This window comes from Platalea leucorodia (assembly GCF_965183815.1).
Source record: "Platalea leucorodia genome assembly, chromosome: 22".
NCBI classification, from domain to species: Eukaryota; Metazoa; Chordata; class Aves; order Pelecaniformes; family Threskiornithidae; genus Platalea; species Platalea leucorodia.
In genome coordinates, this window is record NC_138844.1 from 3668365 (window position 1) to 3689040 (window position 20676).

The following is a 20676-nucleotide window of genomic DNA, read 5'->3' on the forward strand; positions in this document are numbered from 1 at the left end:
GGCGAGGGCGGCCCGGGACGCTGACGCCTTGCCCGGTTCCGCCGCCCTCCTCCCGCGGCTTCACCCGCCGCTAGCGCGCATGCTCCGCGGGGCGCGCTGACCTCAGCGCGTCACGCGCGTACGCACGTTGGTGCGTATGTACGTCGCGTCTCCACCCCCCGCCCCCCGCCCCGGTAACCGGGGAAGCGGCGGCCGGCGGCTGCGGTGCCCGAGGGGTGAGTGAGGGGCTGCGGGGCCGGGCCGGGCGGGGCGGCGCGGGGCGGAGCGCCGGCTCCTCCCCCGCCGGCCAGCGGCGCCCCCCGCGGGCGGGAGCTGGCGGGACCGCGGCCTAGTGCGGGCTCGGGCAGCCTCGGCCTGGCCCACACAAAGGGCCCGCCCCCGTGCCGGGGCCCCGCGGGCGGGAAGGGCGGTGAGGGGCCCCGCTGCCGGCCCCCCGCAGGGCCCGGTGTGCCGGGAGGGCTCGCCGCGCCGAGGGCGAGCTGCGGCTCCCTGCGCTGCGCCTGCCCCGGGGCAGGGGGCTCTCCGCGGCGTCTGTCTCCTTCCCTGCTGTGCCCAGGGAAGGGCCGCCTCGGCGGGCGGCGGGTCCCTCCTCTCTTCAGCAACCGCCAGAAACGGGAGCGGCTAAAACATATTGCTGCGTTTCCTTCAGATCCAGGGGATCCATAGAAAGGGTCCGCGCCTTCCCGTTTCCTCCCTCGGAACGGTGTTGGCAGGGAAGCAAAGCCTCGGCGGTCAGCCTGCGGTCTCTGCGTTTCATCGCTGTCCTGTAGGAACCCCCTTCGGTGTTCGCTCACTTCTGGGCTCCGTGGGCAAACAGACCAAATTTTGTACTTTTGCAGCTGTATGACAGAATAAAAGAATGATTCTTTTTATTTTCTGGGGTGGTGGAAAAAAAAAAGAAGTCGATAAGTACAGTGAGGAAGAATCCTTAAAATCAGATAGGATAACTTAAAAGATTGCCCGCTGTGCTGTCAGTAGCAGAAGTGCAAAGTTACGCCTTTCATCCATTTGTTGTACATTTTGATCTCTTATCTGCCACGCATCTGCAGGTGTGAAAGCTGCGAGGTGTGTCAGTGCAAATGGGAGAACAGGACACCGGAGGCAGCTGCTACCATGGAGAACTGGACAGCAGAGTTTTCCCCAAAGTCTGCTAGTGAGCTCTGGTCTAGACTTGCGATTTATTGAGCAAGTCCCAAGCTGGGAAATATTCTGCACAGGGAGCAGTAGCAGGATTAACTCTCAGATTATTTTAAAGTTGTTTCTCTTGCCAGTGAATTCTGATCTCATTGGAGGATTCTCACTGAAGTGAGGATTTGTTTAATAAGACTTGTAGCCTTTGGGCCGTCTAATTATAATGCTCTTGAAAGCAGTGGGTGTCATACTCTTGGCTGCCTTAAAGGTACGACCGACTTGACCATGCAGATGAAATAATTAAATTACTTGGAATGGAAAGTGTACATCTTAGTATATCAGTTCAGTCTTCTCTTCATCTCACTTAAAAAACCGAGTTCTGGGCAGGTGTGTTATGTGGAGTATTTAAAATGTGGTTTGAAAAATGTAGGCTGGGGAGCATGTATATGGCTAAAGATGCTTTCTTAAGAAGAAGAGGGAGTTGGCTTTTTGGCAGAAGTGTGCTGTGTCTCGGAGCGGTGTGCTGCTTTGGGCCTGCTGTTCTGGAGATGTCTGGATTGCAGTAGCGTGGTATTTACAAAGCCATGAAACACTCGAGGATGGGACTGTAGGGACATGCAAAATATGTACTGAGTTGACTGTTCATCTCGTTCCTCCTGATGTTCAAAGTTCTGGTCTTGGGTTTGTTTGTCTTAGATTGCAAAACAGACAAGACAGGCAATATCTGAAATACGCTTAAGTAATCATTGAGGGACATGATCTGTATTGGAAGACAACCTCTTTGTTTTATTCTTGTTTTTGAATTGTGGATACATTCATACTTACAAGAAAAGAACAAAGCCCAGTCCTTTTTGGGAAACAGATCAAACTCGTCAGTCACATTTCCACAAATCTCTTTATCATGACTGAAGTAATCCACTTACAAGAAAAATCATGACAATTATATAAAACTGCCTAAAGCAGAAAGGGCATTGATTTGTCTTTTCTGATTTTAACAGATATATTGAGGACATCATGAATTGGAATAAAGGTGGACCTGGTACTAAGAGAGGCTTTGGGTTTGGTGGATTTGCCATAACACCTGGAAAGAAAGAGGAGCCTAAGCTCTCTCAGCAGTCGCATAGTGCTTTTGGAACAGCCGGTTCTTCTGCATTTGCGAAATCAGGACCTCCTCAGCTGCCTTCTTTCTACAAAATTGGGTCAAAGCGAGCAAATTTTGACGAAGAGAATGCGTAAGTAGGGTTATTCCTTGTGTTTATCTAGCTCTAGATTTTATCGTTTTAAAGTTTCCAGGGTCAGGGAAAGTACCTGTGACATTTATGAGGTTTAGTTATTTAGAAACGCCTGCTCAAGGATAAATACCCTAACACTGCATTACGGTGTAACAGAACCCTGGTAGCTTTATGGCAATAGTATCAAGAAAAACTGAGCTAGTCACCTGCAGGAACTCCAGTCCCTGCTCTGCAGCAGACTTTTGGTGTCACCCTGGACCGATTATTTACCCTTTCTCTAGGTGTCAGCCCATCGTCTGTAAAATGAGAATAATAATACATCCTTGCCTTTAAATATATTTTTAAAACTGTGTGATACTACAGTAGCCCATGGAGAAGTCTCCTTCTCTAGCTTTCCCCTCCCTAAGAACATATCTCAGCTGAGCCTCCGTCAGCTCCATCTTATTCACACTCTGGTGTGTTCAGAATTGGAGCCAAGCAGGATAAATTTGGATGCCTTTTGCACAGGGAAACATTCAACTCCACATTTCTTGACTAAGCCTTCTATTCCCTACATAAATGTGTGGAATAGGAGGGAGGTCAGAAAAGCACCCTATATTCGCCAGCTTGGGAGAACCACTCAAGAAGATCAGCTTCATAACATCTGTTTGCCCTACCACCACTTTTAGCTTACAACATGAATAATTGCAAATAAATGAATCTCAACATCTTTCTGCTGTGTACATATTGACTTTTATTATCCATCTCTGTGTGAGAAACTTGACTCAGAAACCGTGAAAGAAATTATGCTGCTGTAGACTATGTGCTGACTGGGCCGTTGTTTGTTTCTTTTCAGGTACTTTGAGGATGAAGAGGAAGATTCCAGCAATGTCGAATTGCCGTACATTCCCGCAGAGAATTCCCCCACTCGCCAGCAGTTTCATTCCAAATCAGCAGACTCTGACAGCGATGATGATCCTCTGGAAGCATTCATGGCTGAAGTGGAGGCAAGACCCAGCTCGTGAAATGTTTATTAATTTATGTGGCTGTACTTCTCTCCAGTCAGGAGCAGCAGATGTCACTCATGGCTTTGGCAGCTGTCTTCAGAATGTCCCTTACCTTTTGTTTTTTATATAAGATGCTGTGTTAATTAGAACTCAAAGGTGGATTAGATAGGGAGAGGGTGGATATGATGTACAGTAGCTTAACTATTTAACTGTTTTGAGCATATTAAGGCAATAGAACGAAGAGCTTTGTGTGTCTCTGAATATGTAATTAAGGTTTTGTGCATTTTTCACTACCTGAATTGAAATGATTTGTATTTATCATGAGCTGTTCCTTAGATACAGTTCTGTTATTAGCTGGATTCTATCACGGTGTTTTCAGGAGGAATGTAGAGAATGTATTTTTTCAACAACATTGCCACAAAGTTACGATATATCAATTTCAAAGGTATTAGTAGGAGAATTTATTTAGCATAATAGGATATGGAACAAGAGAAAGTTCAGTCCAAAAAGTATTGTCTCTGTGGCATGATGGTCTAGTTACGTAGGAATGTTTTTCCCTTCCATGTTTTATCATCTTGGGTTTTTTTAACATCATAATTTTATGACCTATTAGGATCAAGCTGCTCGAGACATGAAGAGACTTGAAGATAAAGACAAAGAAAAAAAGAACGTTAAGTAAGTTCTCTTTTATAATTCCCATGCCTGCCTGTGTCTTGTATGGTGCTAAGAGGATTGCAATGCATTTTGTTGATGATGATTGTTCTGCAGACAATATATCTAGTAAACAGCATTAACCAGCGCGTGATATTCCCCACGGGTAAAGTTCTGTGCGATGAAAATTGAGTAATAGGAGGGAAAAATCCATGGCGGCATCCTACAGTAAAATGTAACAACGCCGAGAGTTCTCTCATGTGAGAAGCCTTTCTAGGCCACGCAAATTGGGGCAGCACATTGTACTGTTACCACCTTCCAGATCAGCCTGATTCGTTTTTTGTCTTTCCCCATCCCTGCAGTGATCAGGGTGGTTTGGTTTAAAATTGCATTTATGTGAGCAAAATAACTCAGTGCTGCTGTACGTGTAGTACTGGAGATTCTTCCAAACTTGAACTAGGTTTTAAGACATTCCCCGTAAAGCTGAAATATTAGGTAGCATGTGACAATTGGGATACTAAATTTGGAGTTTAAAAACACTTTATGTTTTTGCAACTTATTGTATCTGTTTTGACCAAGGAAAATAATTATGCTGTTGATTCTTGACATTAATGTCAGATACATTGGTAGAACTTGCATTGCATGGGGTTGATCAGATTATACATGGTCCTGAAACAGAACACCGGATCCAAATCACCACCTGGGGAAGGTCTGAACTGGATTTGCACTTCCTGGCTCATATTCCTCTTCAGTTGTGGGACTTCTGTAGCATCGAGAGCTTAGACCAGGATGATCTTTGATGTGGCTTCTACTGGGAAGACGGAGTCCTAACCTTTCAGTCTCATTAATAGAAGGAAACAGAAGTCTTTGCAGGGTTGCTGTAATGGTTGGCACCAAATATGAAAACTCCATGGGTTGGGATTATAAATGTTACTGAGTTGTTAGTGTTGTGTCTTCCACGAAATATGGAGCTCAGCACTAATCAAATGAAAGTATGGAGCTGAGTATGTGGAACACTTGCAGGGAAGTTTTTTTTCTCCGCTTGTTTTTCCAGGGGTATTCGAGATGACATTGAAGAGGAAGATGACCAAGTGAGTTCCTATGCAGTCTTTCTATTTTCTTTTTTGTTTTTGTTTTTTACCTTCCCTCCCCAAATATATAATTACTAGGTACAAACAAAACTCCAGTATCATGTGCAGTATCCGGACAATTCAGCGGGAAGCTGTAGTGGTTACCCTGCTGCCTTTACCCTTCTAGGTGTTTCACTAAAAAAATGAAGAACGTTAGGAGACAATTCCGTTCTTTTTCACTCTGTTTAAGAAGATTTTTTTTCAGTCAATTTGAATTTCAACTTCCTGTACAGGTTTTTCAGTATTTGAGGGTCTCATCAAATTTGAAATTAGCAGCATCAACTAACATGGAGCACCAGTGAGAGGCTGTTAAACTGTGGAGGCTATTTGCAGTGAAATTTCATGTCTGTTAAGGGCGAGAATCAGGCTTTTTGCTCTTTATTTTCAGAGGAGCTCCAGTTCCAATTGAGGATTATAAGCGTGGCTATAACAGAAACAATAAACAAAGAGGAAAGACTTTATTTCAAAATGTACCTTACCACTAAGTTATAATTAATAACTATTGTGTGACTCGCAGTAATGCAGAGCATGGAAGGGTTGTCTGGCCTCTAGGCCTTTGCTTCCAGTTTGGTGAGTGTAGCTGTGCTAAAGTTTGAGCAAAGGTGACTTACACTTGTAGACAGCTGTTGTTCAGGTGTATTGTATGCATATCTATGTGACTGAGTGATAATTGGCCATGCAAATGAAAAAGCCAGATGAGTATATACATTTCTTTGTAATTGAACCTTGCTTTAAAAATCTGATCTTAAATATTTGCTTGAAAGTCAAGTGAGACTGGTGTTTTCTCCATGAGAATGTCTTGGTGTGCCAGTGAGGTTCTGTAAGACACGTACATACTCGAGAGCTGTAAGGATGGCATGTGACAGTGGTGACAGTGACTTCTAACTTGGGCTTGTGTTGAAGGACTCTTCTGAAATAGTTTCTTTCCCGTTTGCTGTTGACTCTCTCAATGAAAAACAGATATATTTTCATTTCTTAGAGTCTAGTTAGGGGAAGTGGAGAAACTATCTTTGGCATAGCGTGTTTAAAAAAATGTAAACATCATATGCTTAGTAACAGTGTGTTCTTTGTTTAAAAACCTGCAGCGTTTGTACTTTGTTCATGTGATTCATAGATTCTTCTATTGTTAAAGCAGAACAAGTCTTGGTAGAAGGAGTTGTTAAGCAGACATGTAAGAGAAGAAGTTTGGTTTTTAAAAGTATTTTGTGGTCTAACCAACACTATAGTTATTTTCTTCATTTGTACTTATTGTCCTTCAGGACATAACTGTTGGTATTTATTAGAAGAACCAGTTCTAGTGGACTTTTTTTTTCCCTCAATGGCGGGTGTGAAAGCAAACAGCCGTCTAGCATATACATCATTTAAACAAAGGTAGTAGCATTTTTGCATCCTATTGTATGTGATTTTACTGATATGTTTTGCTGCAGGAAGCTTATTTTCGCTACATGGCTGAAAACCCGACTGCTGGTGTGGTCCAAGAAGAGGAAGAGGATAACCTGGAGTACGATAGTGATGGGAATCCAATTGCACCGTCCAAAAAAATCATTGATCCTCTTCCACCTATTGACCATTCAGAGGTAGGAAGCTTATTCCATTCTGTTCTGTCTCAGGCATTCTAGAAGGCAGGTGCTAAGAAGTAGATTGAAATATGGTTCTGTCCCTGGACATCAATGTTGGCTGGTAATATTTCAGTGCTGTGCCACTTGAGTCATACTGAAGATCCTTCAGATGACTTCATATGAAAATAATGTTCTCAAAAGGACCCTTCCCCTCCAAAACTAAGTGTACAGAGAGAGAATCTTGAGTCCTGGACTAACTGAATAATTACCCTTGCAGATTGAATATCCACCGTTTGAGAAAAATTTCTATGATGAGCATGAGGAGATCACCAGTCTCACCCCGCAGCAAGTGGTGGAGTTACGGCATAAGCTAAATCTCCGGGTAAGCTGGTCACAAAACTGTCCTCCTAGGATCTTCTCACTCCCATTTTTTTGGACTGTCTTAGTAGTTTTCATGAAGATTTTCACAGGAAGCTCCAGCTTTTGAATACCAAGCCTCTTGGATACATTCAGTGACTTTGATTTAAGGGAGCTTGGTTTTCCTCAGCAGTTCTTGAAAGTCTTCTCTGGACTTGTCAAAGTGGGCAGCCAAGATTGCCAGTTGCATGGTTGCACTTTGACTAATTGAAACTCGAAATATTACATGCAAGAATTAGTTCTTTGCCATTTGTGACGTGTTAGTGTGGTGCCTTTCTATGAAGGGAATTATTTGGGGGAGAAGGAGACCAATTCTACAAAGAGGTAGATACGATGTTTAGTAGCTTATGTTGATTGGCAGTTTATCTAAGTTTTTATACCTGAAAGTCCTATTTACACAACGCATCTGGAATTTGCACCTCGTTAAACTTAGGTCTATTGAAAAAATAAAAAGCCGTTTTCAGAGGGAGACACTTTTTTCATTTTTGTACAGATTGCTCTTTGTTTTTCTCTTACTGTTCATGAACAAAGATACGTTTCTGTTTCTAAGGTCTCTGGTGCTGCTCCTCCAAGGCCTGGCAGTAGTTTTGCTCATTTTGGGTTTGATGAGCAACTTATGCATCAAATTAGGAAATCTGAGTACACCCAGCCCACTCCTATACAATGTCAGGTGAGTGTTGTTACTTCTCTAGCACCTAAACAGAACTAATAGAGCACATGAGGAGGTCCCTAGTCCATCTGAGGGTGTATACAATTCTAGTTTCCTATACAGAGCTGTCACGGAGAAGAATAATTTGTAGTTTTCTAGGAAAATAGCTTTGATATTTTTTATATAGAAGTTTACCCACTTTTTTTCTTGTTAAATGACCACTGTAAATATATTCATATTCTTTTCTTCACTGTAAATATATTCATATTCTTTTCTTCATTTTTCTCTTGGTGAAGACTGAAGAACATACAAGTGGCATCTCTTGCTTATAGAAATGTATGACAGTTTGGGGGTTTTGTTGGGTTTGTTTTTTTTAGAAATTGTATTAAAAATAACCATAGCAGTAGCTGAGTAAAGAGCCATACGTTGACAACCTTATTCCTTTAAACAGCTTATATCTGAATGTCTTGTAACTAGAAGAGCTATGCAACAAGGCATTTTTTTTTAATTTCTTTTGGCAGTTGGAATAAATGCCCTATGAGCTGGACCATTTAACTGGTCATTCCTTGGAGAGCCGTGTATGCAAAAGGGATTCTACTGCATATGTAGATTGATTACCATAAGTAATTAAGGTTATTAATGTGATTATAACTACACCACTTCAGATGCTTTTCTTGAAGTATAAAAAATTACATGGTGCTGTGTCCAAGGGATGTATATTAGGACCTCAGTCCATACTATTTTTAAAAAGCTGTGGTTGAGAGATCCTTATAGCAACAGTAAAGATGAACTGAGGACTTCAGCACTCGGAATGTTTACAGAAAGAGTAGGCTCAGAGAATTTGTTTTTAGCATTCTTACAGCTGGACAAGATAGGTTTGTGGACATGTAAATATATCCTTGGGATGTTGTACTATGCCCAAATATTGATTTCATATAGGACACCAACAGTCATAACATGATAATTGCTTCCAGCCCTTAAAACAAACCAGTTCAGATCTGAACTTGGCAATAAAACTGTGTAAGCATTGACATATGTTGCTATGAGTCCTCTGTAACGTGCTTTTCTGAGTTTTCCTGTAACACCTAGCACAAGAGTATGCTAAGGTAGGCATAATATGGGTTTAGAATCTCCTTATTTTTAGGGTGTTCCAGTTGCACTAAGTGGCAGAGATATGATTGGGATAGCTAAGACTGGAAGCGGAAAGACAGCAGCCTTCATCTGGCCAATGTTGATTCACATCATGGATCAAAAGGAGCTTGAACCAGGGGATGGTCCCATTGCAGTGATTGTATGCCCGACCAGAGAGCTTTGCCAACAGGTAGGCATATAGTAAGCATATATGTGCTATATAGTCTTCTTATAGAAGATGACAAGATTCTGGGCAGAAATTACCGGAGAACCTCAGTAAACTATTTGAAAAAACTACTCTGTGCATTAGTAGCGGGCCTCCAATGTAAGCTCACAATTCTCTCTTACACCTCTTTGTGTTCAAGGATCGTGACAAATCTGAAACTGTACATTTTTGCACAGTGCTCCCATATTATGTCTAAGTATTAAGAATACTGTGGATGCATTGCCACAAATTGTATGTGTAAAAGGATAGAGCCTGCAGTTAAATTACGGTTGGATGCCTAAATAGGTTTCTCAAATTATTGGAAATTATCCACAAGTATGGAAGTATTCAGCCCTGAGTATTTGTGAATAATTTAATCAAGTTATTAGCTTAAAAGTGGATTTTGGAAGCTGGGCTGTATTTCCAAGGTAGGTATATTTTCTCAGATCTGTCTAACGTGAACTGTGATGTTCTTTGTTTAAAATTCTCAGATCCATTCTGAATGTAAGCGCTTTGGTAAGGCGTATAATCTGCGCTCTGTAGCTGTGTATGGAGGAGGAAGCATGTGGGAGCAAGCCAAAGCCCTCCAGGAGGGGGCAGAGATAGTTGTCTGCACACCAGTAAGTACCTGTATGCACACAGTACAATTTTTTTGTTGCTTAACTGAAGCTGAGACAGATTTTTAATACCGTTGGGGGTGCAGAATTTGTTCTCTGATCACTGAAATCCAGGTTCTTCACAGGTTATCAGATGTTGAGAGCAAATATGCTGGGATTGTTTGTGTCCCAAAAGAAATTGAGAGAGATTAGGTATGCCTTCCAATAGAAGACAGAGTAGCAAGCAAGATCTGCTTGAATCAATACCAGCTTCTGATTGCTGAGCCTTAAATTCATAAAGAAAATTCCCAGAATGTCATGAACTTGATTGCCATCTTACTGAATCAGTGTAGAGCCTGGGGCAGTATACTGAAGGGCTGAAACATCGAATCAGATGGGTGTTGATGCTGAACCAGTGATTTAAATGAGCACCATTGTCAACTGACTGCTTATTGCAAAAACTAGTTACGAACTTGGGCAAAACTGAGCAACTAATGGTTGGAGGAAGTTTTATTGTGGCTGTTTATTGGGGTACTAGGCAAGAAAACAAAGCATGAAGAACTCCTGCGTGAAATATTATGGGATTAAATAGCCAGTTCACAGTTAACATTTAATTGTAATGAAGACTAGGGAATTTTAGGATCTCAGCACTGTTAACCTTGAAAATCCAGTCCTAAAATTCAGCTAGTCAAGTATAGTTGATGAGAGTTTCAGGAGTCTGTTTCTGTGACTCGAATACTGACACTTACTTCCAGAGTGAAGCCTTGAGATGTTTTCTGTTCTAAGTCTCTGGTAAGTGAGGATAAAAAGCAGTTAAGTGCTTGAAGGTTGCATATATTGACATTTTTTTAAATATGCTTTAAAAACTTGGCTTTTTTTTTTTTTTAATAGGGTCGTTTAATTGATCATGTGAAAAAGAAAGCTACAAACCTTCAAAGAGTCACTTACCTTGTGTTTGATGAAGCTGACAGAATGTTTGATATGGGTTTTGGTATGTAATGAACAAAGGTCACTGTTTTGGAAAACAGTGGTGTCTAGTTCCCAGCTTAGTAGGACTGTTTATAACCCTTGTAGCTTCAGGAACTTGAAAATATATTAAGGAAATACTTAATAGACAAAAGTCATATTTCAAGGTCTAATATCTGTTGCTATAAAGAGATCAGCAAAGTCCTGTTGAAGTCCAAAAACGCTGATTTTTATCTTAGAGTTGCTGAATAACTTTTGGGCAAGTCACTTCTGTGCTTTGCTTCTGTATGTACAACCTAGTGGTGTTAAAAGAACTTTCTACTTTATGGGAAGAGGTTTGGTCATTCCGATCTGGATGATTTTGAATATGTGCTCAAGCATCATGGGACACAGCAGAGATCTGACGGTACTATAATACTGCAAACGGAGGGAGACGCTTGTGAGACGTACAGCGTATGCGCAGACTCAGCTAGGATCTTCCCTTGCGGAAGTTTTTGCTGCAGGAACTTCCAAAAGTTTCTTTGTAGAGCAAACGAACTTCTGCTGTGCAGCAAAGAGCACCTGGAAGTCACGGTATAACATTAAATACTGAATGAGAGGCACTCATTCATTCTATGGTTATTTGCTAAAGCAACGAAGTTGCATTTTGAGTTATTCTACTAAATAATGAGCGTACGGTGTTGATTAGAACATTTTCCCTCTCCTTTCCAGAATATCAGGTCAGATCAATTGCAAGCCACGTACGTCCTGACAGACAGAGTAAGTATAAGCCCGTTTCCAGCTAAACCCCTGAGAGTCGAAGGAGGCTGTATGGTGGGCTACCAGTTACCAACATGGAACAGAGCTTGGGCTCCCTGTTCTTCACGCAGCCATGCAATGAGACTTTCACGAGAGTCCACTGGTGTTAATTCTCAGTGCGGGCTGGTGGGAGGGAGCACTTGTGAGTGTGGATAAATACCCGTACTCGTTCGTCAGTCTGTAATCCCCCCCCAGACTTTACTCAGGGAAAAGATGATTAGCTGAATTAATATTCGTATCCTTTGAGATCCTGTGTTCTAAGCTGCCATGAAAGAACGTTCACAGCAGTGCCAGTTACTGTTCCACATCTTGTTTCACATGCTATGAAATGTGTTTCCACTTGGAGGTATTCTAATAGCGTGATTGATAATTTTCATTAGAACCGGTAAAACAGACTGTAGCTTCAGATCCCTGACGTCTAGTACAGTTGTACAGGTCCTCATTCGCAAGATCTGTGCAGTGTTAAAGAAAATGGAGTTTTTCAAGGACTGCAAATACTGTTTTTCTTTTAGCGCTTTTGTTCAGTGCCACTTTCCGTAAGAAGATTGAGAAATTGGCTCGAGACATTCTGATCGACCCGATTCGAGTTGTGCAAGGAGACATCGGAGAGGTAATTCCACATTACTTCTGAGACAGTTGGAGAAATGAACCATTCTGTTTCTGTTGTCTGAAATTTATGTTAAACTGTAGTAGTCATCATTTATATTTAAGAGTAAGTACTTTGTGCTTAACAAAAAATAGTAAGGTTTTGGTTTTTAATTTTATTGAGCTTTCTTTCTGCCAACAAATATTCTTGTACTGATGGAAGGTTTCATCAAAGAGTGAAACAACATTAACACAGTGATTGGTTTTTTGGTGTTGGGGGGTTTTTTTATGATTATTAGGCTGGATCAATGGGTATATCCTTTTGTTTTGTCTCGAAACTATAAATAAATTACAGCTTTTGCAATGAAGGATTTGAAACTTAGACTGTAATGTTCCAGATGGTTTATGTGGGAATGTTGATTCTATACTCGCGTGACAGTAGCAGCTGAACTATTAGCAGACTAGGGATTTGGTCAATGAAGTGGGCAGGTTACACTTGCTGTGAAGAAACTTTGCTTATAGTACAGGAAAACGGTTGAGAAGTTTCACAAGATGCCTTCAGAACATTCTTCTTTTAACCAGTTCTCTGCAGTTTTTATTTTTTTCAATCAGGAATGTGAGGTATCCTTTTATAACAAAAAAAAAAATGGCTACCTGAAGCCCATTCTTTGCGGGAAAATGTTTTTCCTAAACATTGCTTAAGAAAAGAAGCAGCTTTCCTAGCTCAATCACATGGTTTCTTTTCTTTGATCTAAATTATTACTCTATTATGAGAGCATCATCCTTAAAATCGTTAATATTTAAATGTGTGAAAACTAAATCTTTCAGAGAAACTTCCAGATAGGGCTGTGTGCTCCAGTGCACTTTTATTACTTGCAGTACGGAGTGTACAGGGACTCTGTTTATACCTCCCCTCTTCCTGACGCCGAGGACACACACAGGGGTACTTTCTCTGATCTGCATATGGATAACTTTTACTGATGAGCGTCCCCTCCATCTCAGACCCTGCTCTTGCACAGTCTATTTTAGATATTAATAGCATTCGTGGCAAGAGCATCTAAACTGCAGGTACCCATCTTTAGATCAGTAAGGTGCTAAACTGCATCATGTCAAAGACTGCACTTTGTCTCTCAGGTTTAGCGAGAGTAGCTCATTGAATCCTTTTCTGCACTGTGAAGATGAAGTGGTCAGCAGTTAGACAAGAGCTGAAACCTCTTTCAAAAGAGAATTTTGGTTCCCTGCTTCTACGCTTTTTATTCTCATGCTTAGTTTAAATTCCTGGTTTTATTCTGCGATCTGTGTTTGCTATACTGTCCTTTCTGTCCTGCTTTATTGTTTGTCTTATTTCTCCCCTTAGGCAAATGAAGACGTTACTCAAATTGTGGAGATTTTCCCCTCTGGCCCTAGCAAATGGAACTGGCTGACTCGACGCCTCGTGGAGTTCACATCTTCTGGGAGCGTTCTCCTGTTTGTCACCAAGAAGGCAAATGCAGAAGAGCTGGCCAATAACCTTAAGCAGGAGGATCATAATCTGGGGCTGCTTCATGGTGACATGGACCAGAGTGAGAGGAATAAAGTCATTTCGGAATTTAAGAAAAAGGGGATCCCGATACTGGTAGCTACTGATGTGGCAGGTATGTGACGTTCTAAGAAAGGGCAGCTCATGGAAGTTGTGGATATCAGCAGAACAGCTAACACCTGTCAGTGGAAGGCAACAAGGTTGGCTTCTACACCTGCTGGGCACTGTGCTCCAGATGTTTTTTCAGAAGTACACAGTGTTAGCAAGGGGTTTGATTTTTAGTCTTCTAATGGTGTTTAAGTTACAGGGTGACAGATATTTTTTCATATGCAGAAAGAAAATAAGCTCTTTCTTAAGGCAGTAGTTGCTATTTGTTAATCAGCTGACACATTATGCATGCTTAAGTGAAGAGGAAATGGACACACTTGAAGCCTTCTCTAGAACAGCTTTTGTACCCAGATGTGTAGCTGAACAAAGAGTGAATTTCAGTGTCCTTTAATACAGCCCTCTCTCTTCCTTGGAATAACAGTCATTTCAAGAGATCTCTTCCATCTCCAGTCCTGTGAACCTGGGGATCGGTGTAACTTACACTACTCTTGGAGAAGATATTGCTACACTTAAGATAACAGAGAGTTTTAGCCTATGAAGGGTGTCTTAACTGGGGTGTGTTCCTGTGGAAACTCCTTTCGTATGCTGGAGCACGATGAAGTGATATGCTGGTATGAATGGGATTCCTTTGTGTTCATTCAGGAGAATCACGCTTACCACTATATTGTTCTTTTTTACAGCTCGTGGGTTAGATATTCCTTCCATTAAGACTGTGATCAATTACGATGTGGCTCGGGACATAGATACGCACACCCATAGAATTGGTCGTACTGGCAGAGCAGGCGAGAAGGGAGTTGCCTACACTCTGCTGACTCCCAAAGACAGTAACTTCGCTGGTGATCTTGTCAGAAATCTGGAAGGCGCTAATCAACATGTTTCCAAAGAGCTGTTGGATCTAGCAATGCAGGTACGAACAAGCAAAACTCCTTGAGTAGAGGAGGGTTCCTTCCATGATTAGCACAAAATCAGGAGCTCAGGGACTTGTTTCTGGCTCCACCATGTGTTCGCAGTGACCTTTTGGCAACCTTTACTGTTTTTAAGTAGGCTTTCTAGTGTTTTTAATGGCCTGTGAAAGAGTCCATGAAGACATGAACATTTTGTAACGCAGTATGTAATCTATTTTGGGGTCAGGCGCTGCCTAGGAAATTAAAGCTGTAATCTGGCTGATGCCAGCAGAGCACTCCAGCTCCAGTATCTCATTACAATCAGATTTTCGATATGCATTTGTGGCAGGCACCTGGGAACTGGAGCTTAGTTGAAAGCTAAACTAGAAAATAATTACAAGAACATTTACTCTGTGAAACGGTTGTTGCTTGATCATTATACCTGCTCGGCAGTGCTGTCTGGCAGGCTTGCTATATATAGGTATGACGGATAGGTGAAGCAATTGTACTTGCGCCACTGTACTCGTCAGCTCTTTAAGTTCTTGTCTTTTGCTGCCCATGTAGCTGCGAGAGAGCAAAGGCTTTTTGGTAATTCCCAAATTCAGAGATGGATTAGCATGCTTGTGGCTGCGTTGCCAAACAGCTTGGGCACTAGCTGCCAGAAGTGAATATTTTTTTCCAAGGTACAGAGGCAGCATTTTCAGAAGGGACAGAATTTGTGAGGCAGACCTCCACAGGCTGCCTTTGAGAGGAGAGTATAGAAGCTAAATGGCTTGGCTTACTGGTTTCTTCAGGTTTGAAGAAACTATAGGGCACAAAAAGAGGTGCATCCAACCATTATTTAAAAGCCCAGTAACAGGAGGAGGTCTGCTTGGACTGCCCTTTCCAGGCCACTGCTTGTTGCAGGAAGTTTTGCTGTGACAGAACCTCATTTCTCCTTAGCCAGGCAGTAGATTAAATCAATAAAACCCAAGTATGAGCAAGTGCAGAACTCCCAAGTGAATGGCATTAGAGATTGCATTTATTCCTGGGTTTATTAGAATGCAACCCCCCAAGACTTTAACATGGATGAAAGTTCAGGACAAAAAATCAGTTTTCATAAAAAGCATTTGTAACAAAAACCTCCCGACCCACATGACAGAACTGTCTACAGCTTATTTTCAAAGCATTGTAGTTTGTCACATCCCATCCCCTTGCAACAGCTGTATTGTTGAATGGGAAACAATGTATTTATATTTTTTCTTTTGAAATGCTCAAAGTCCTTCTTTTCTGAGCCTCATTACATGCATTTATGAAGCTTCTTATTCCCTGTGTTGAGAAGCATTTGTCCTTCTTTTCTACAGAATCCGTGGTTCCGGAAATCACGTTTCAAAGGAGGAAAAGGCAAGAAGCTGAATATTGGTGGTGGTGGCTTAGGATACCGTGAACGTCCTGGTCTGGGATCAGAAAATTCTGTAAGTAGAAGTTGTTTACAGATCCTTGGAATTTTTAAATTTAGTATTGACTACTCTTTAATTGAAAAAATCTTCTTAGTACTGGAGTATAGCCTCTGCTTTGAAAGGTTTTCATCACTCACAGTCTTTCAGAGTTAGTATCAGAAATATCTCAAGTGAAACTGTCCTGTGCTCTTATCTCCTGGTCAAGAGCTGCCTTCTTTAGGGCCAGAGTGATCCAGAAGGTTTGGAGATTCTTCCCAAAATAGACTGTCAATGCAAAATAAATGCTAATATAAATTACTTGAAAAGCCATTTCCAGGCTGATTCTTGGCAGCAAAAAATCTTGCAGCGTTGGGAACACTCAGTAAGGTATTTCCGTGCTAGGAAAGCAGGTCATTGCCAGTGTGTATGGGGACAGAGTTTAACTGTAGACGTGTTGAAAACACGTCATGTTCAGCATCTTTCCAAAAGTCACAGCTGAAGTCTTGTTCACACTTTGTCTTGGCTATGACCTCTGTGAAAATCTCCATTTGATTGCATTTTGCTTTTGCTTGTGCTGTAAGGAGCTGGGAGATGCGGTTATGTGAGTCATTAAGCCTTACTGCATCTTTACTTTTCTGTTGTCTTCAAGGTTGTGGGGCAAACTGTTCTGCTCAGTGCTCTCCAGAAGTTTGTTGTCCTCCTTAGATGTATTTCCTGAGTGCAGGGTCAAGATAGATTTGGAGAACAGTTGGATTGAAAGTGTCTGTGTTGGATAAATCTCTCTAGTGTCTTTTGTCTTTTTGCATAGGACCATGGAAACAACAACAGCGTGATGAGTAACTACGAGGCGTACAAGCCATCCACTGGGGCAATGGGAGACAGGCTTACGGCAATGAAAGCAGCTTTTCAGGTTGGTTCGATCACTTGTACTCCAAGTTCTAACTCAAGAGGAAAGGACACAACATGGTAAAAATTTACTACTGATGATTCAAGACAATTTTTTTTTTTTTTCCCCTCCCCTGGGAATGCAGAAACCCTGTTGACTTCAGGGAAGTTGAGTTTGGTAGCTGTGGCCACGTCTCGTTCACTTGGAGCGCACACTCAGTGTTGCAGTCCAAAGTGGAAGAATTAGTATGCAGGCTGGACTGAACATGTTTGCACAAAGTTAATTTGCCAAACTTTGTTTTCTGCTGCCTCTTTGCTGTCTTTCCCTTCTGGATTTTGCTCCGAGGCTTGATCCTATTTAGGTTGCTTAGCAGCAATAGTGTAATTGTAATCAAAAGAAATGGGGAACAGAGAAATCCTTTCTCTTCAGTGTAAAAATTAACCCCATAATATAGGAGTTCCCTTGTTTCTGTGGTCTGGTAGCAGATGTCCGTTACTAATTCTGTGTTCATAAGCACAGCAGGAATGTAATCACTCCAAGACTGACTTTTCATAGGAACTCTTTTTCCTAGGGGCTCCCCAGAATTCAAGACAGGGTTGTGTGTGCATGATGACTGCATGTTTCGTGGTGCAGTGTAGAGGCAAACATGCTCTCTTTTTTCTTTGTCTCTTTCCGGCAGTCCCAGTATAAGAGCCACTTTGTTGCTGCAAGCTTAAATAATCAAAAGACTGGTAGCTCCGCTGCTGGTGCTAGTGGCTGGACCAGCGCCGGGAGCTTGAACTCAGTACCAACGAGTTCAGCACAGCAAAATGCTGCAAATCCTGACAGCCCAATTGCAGCCACCGCAGCAGCAAAGGGTGTTCCAGGCTTCACAAGCACGGGTAATTTGAGTAGCGTTCCCACCTTTCCAAGTGTCGGAGTACAGGGCTTCAACCCCACAAATGCCAGCACCAACAATCGAGAAGGCAGCAGCAGCAGCACCGGCATCGCCGCTGCTGCTGGCAGCGGCGGCAGCGGCGGTGGCAGCAGCGGTGTTGGCGGCGGTGGTGTTGGTGGCGGCGTTGTCAGGGAACGATACAATGACAACCGGAACAGTCGCCACAACGAGGTCCCGCGCCGTGGAGAGGGTGGTGGTCGCTACAATGATGTGCAACGCCACGGAGAAGGAGGTGGTCGCCACAGTGACGCTTACCGCCACGGAGAGGGCCGACACGGCGACAACCATCGCCACAGTGAAAGCCGGCACTTTGCTGATGTGGGCAGTGGCAATCGCAATAATGGTGATAGCAGGAATAGCAATGAAGGTAGGAACAACGAGAACAGGAATGGTGAGAACAGGAAGGATGCCAACAGCCGAGACAACAAGACAGATGGTTTTGCTGTCCCAGAGCCCCCAAAACGTAAGAAGAGCCGGTGGGACAGTTAAAAGCTGGTGTTTCACAGCCTGGAATCTCTACAGGTAGCGTTGTCTTTTTCCAGAGGATTTCTTGGGGTTTTTGGTAACTGGTTGTTGAGCAGCTGGGGGAGGAGAAGGAGACCATGAAAACTCCCTGTGCAAGTCTGGGCCGGTACATCTGCGGACAGATTCACTCTAATGACGTGTACACACAATGCTTAGTCAAAGAGAAATCATTTTGATAAAGCTCCCTGGGTTCTGCTTTTAAACATTCAGTGCTCAAGTGACTCTCTGCTGGATTTAAACAGACCTTCTTGACAAGAAAGAAGCTGTTTCACGTCCTTGGAACGTTAAGAAACTGTTGTCCATAGAAGTATAAAGTAGTCTTTTCTTAACCAGCGTTCACATTTAAAAAAACCAGTCCATCTAGAGATGCTCAGGACCCACCTGTTAAACATTAATCTTTCAGCAATTTGTTCAGTATGGTGAGTTCTTCCCCAATCTCTTCTTTTCACATATTCTCTTATCCCCAAATTATTTGGCCTCCAGGTTGGCCGTACATCTCTCCCCATCAACTAAGAATGTATCAATTTGTGTTGCTGAAGGTGGGATGAAGCAAGTTGATTTTTCTTTCCTTTTTTTTTTTTTTTTATTTCTTATTAAGCTGTTCAAGAGATCCTTCTCCAGCCCAGCTAACCACAAATTCACATGTAGTGTAGGATGGACTCCCTGACTTGTTTGTGGTCAGTACATCAATCCCAATCCCATTGCCCAGGTATTTTTTTTTCTTTTAAAGAACCTCTTCCTTCCTAATAACCTTCATTTTGGTGGAAGCCTGCATAGCAAACTTGTCTCTCTGCTGTGCCTATGCACCCTCTGTTATGAGAGGGTTGAGTGCTTTCTTCAAATTAAAAACAAAAAAGGGAAAAAAAATGTAGATACGCCACAACAATCAAAGGCTGGTGTGCCCCACGAAGCGTAGCGAAAGGAAGAGGCTTCATTCAGAAATTCAGGGACCTGCTGCTCAGAAGCCTTTAGGGAGAACCTGAAAAGCGATTGATGAAGTGGAAAAGCTCAAATATCGCCCCATATTTGACACGTGTAGTTAAAACTGTAAAATCTTGCTTGACCGTTTTTAACTTGTTGTGTGTATTACCCGTTTTTTAACTTTTTCTTTTTTTTGCGCCATAAAGGTAAGGAAGAACTCTTTTGTTGAAACACGTCAGCACCCACCTCTGTCTTGTTTCTACTGAAAGAAGTATCAGAAATTGTCAGGGTTTTGTGACATTGTGATGTTTTCTTTATCAGCTGTGCATTTACTTTTTGCTTGCTCTAGTAAATGTTTTATTACTGGGACAAAAATATCTAGCATGTGCTTTTTATTCTCCACTGCTTCCTTTGGCTGATCCGGCATTCGGGTGGAGATTTGCCTGACTGGAGATTTGACTGCGTCCCTTTCTCTCACCAGCAGTTGTGGATGTAGTTGATAAAAGACTTCCTGTGGTTTTCCTCAGTATCTTTCAGCTCAAACTGTTCTGCAAACCCTATTTTAGCTTCAAAGCCTCCTGGGGAATAGATTTTTATCCGTTTTACAAGTGGGACGGATACAGCCCAGGGCACGTTGCTCATCCCAGCCTTTCGTGGAGTCATGGGTAGAGCTGGGAAGAGAACTCGGCAACAGTCTTGTGATCTGACTTGGATGCATACTGGTTTCGGTTAAGACAGCAACTTGATTATTCGGGACCCCTCACTAACTAGCTTTAATCTGTTGGCATTTTTTTAAGAATAGCTTCCACTTGAATTATCTAATCATGGTCTAGGCAGAAACCTCGCTGCGCTGGTTTGAGCTCTGCGTATTTAGTGTTAAGACAAGGATATTCCAGGGCAGATGTGGCGGGGGGGGGTTAGGAGCAACTGTTGAGTTCCCTTTTCCTTATCACACCTCAAGTTTATCACTCTGCACAATTAAAGATTGGAGTTTCAAAACAAACTAAAAAAAAAGCTCCATAGTCTGAAGCTGCCATCTGCTCCCTCCCTTCCTGGATCTCAGCTCGCTGCCACTGGGAACCGGCCCTGTATGTCGCTTACGCTTGGGTTCCTCCCCTTCTTTTTAACGCATCCCTCTGCGGTTCGATAGGATTATTGAAATTCCTCACCCCTCTCTCAGCTACCAGGAGCCTCCTGAGACTTGAGCGAGTAAATATTGATCACTGACGGAGCGCTATAAATGTCAGTTCGCAGGTCCGTGTTAGATACATAAGAGGGTTGATTCCTTCTCCGCAGAGCAAGGCAGCAGTGTGAGCAGCATGCCAACTACCCTGAAAGAGAATCTCTCTCCTTGCAGTGGCAGGGTGTGCTGCTTTCTTCTCAAGAGGCCGGAGCACAGCTCACAGCTGAGCAAATCAATTGCAGGAAGCTCAGGTTGGTTT

General features: G+C 42.6%; 1 protein-coding gene across 5 annotated transcripts in view; it reads left to right on the forward strand.

Annotated features, from left to right (window-relative positions):
• The first annotated feature begins 126 nt into the window (after nt 1–126).
• The window catches only part of DDX42 (DEAD-box helicase 42), a 22874-nt gene continuing 2324 nt past the window's right edge, over nt 127–20676 (forward strand). Inside the window, exons 1-18 of one of the 5 annotated variants that reach the window (XM_082331840.1) lie at nt 127–215; nt 2130–2363; nt 3199–3349; nt 3963–4024; nt 5055–5091; nt 6558–6707; nt 6967–7071; nt 7657–7776; nt 8900–9076; nt 9583–9711; nt 10579–10678; nt 11365–11412; nt 11964–12061; nt 13394–13670; nt 14344–14570; nt 15891–16001; nt 16774–16875; nt 17531–18310. In XM_082331840.1, coding sequence (XP_082187966.1) covers nt 2146–2363; nt 3199–3349; nt 3963–4024; nt 5055–5091; nt 6558–6707; nt 6967–7071; nt 7657–7776; nt 8900–9076; nt 9583–9711; nt 10579–10678; nt 11365–11412; nt 11964–12061; nt 13394–13670; nt 14344–14570; nt 15891–16001; nt 16774–16875; nt 17531–18277 — 2859 coding nt within the window. In that variant the 5' untranslated portion in view covers nt 127–215; nt 2130–2145 and the 3' untranslated portion in view covers nt 18278–18310. Of the gene's footprint in view, nt 216–697; nt 767–2129; nt 2364–3198; nt 3350–3962; nt 4025–4678; nt 5092–6557; nt 6708–6966; nt 7072–7656; nt 7777–8899; nt 9077–9582; nt 9712–10578; nt 10679–11364; nt 11413–11963; nt 12062–13393; nt 13671–14343; nt 14571–15890; nt 16002–16773; nt 16876–17530; nt 19613–20676 lie in introns of those variants that run through there. The other 4 variants (XM_082331838.1, XM_082331839.1, XM_082331841.1 and 1 more) reach the window with 4 other exon arrangements.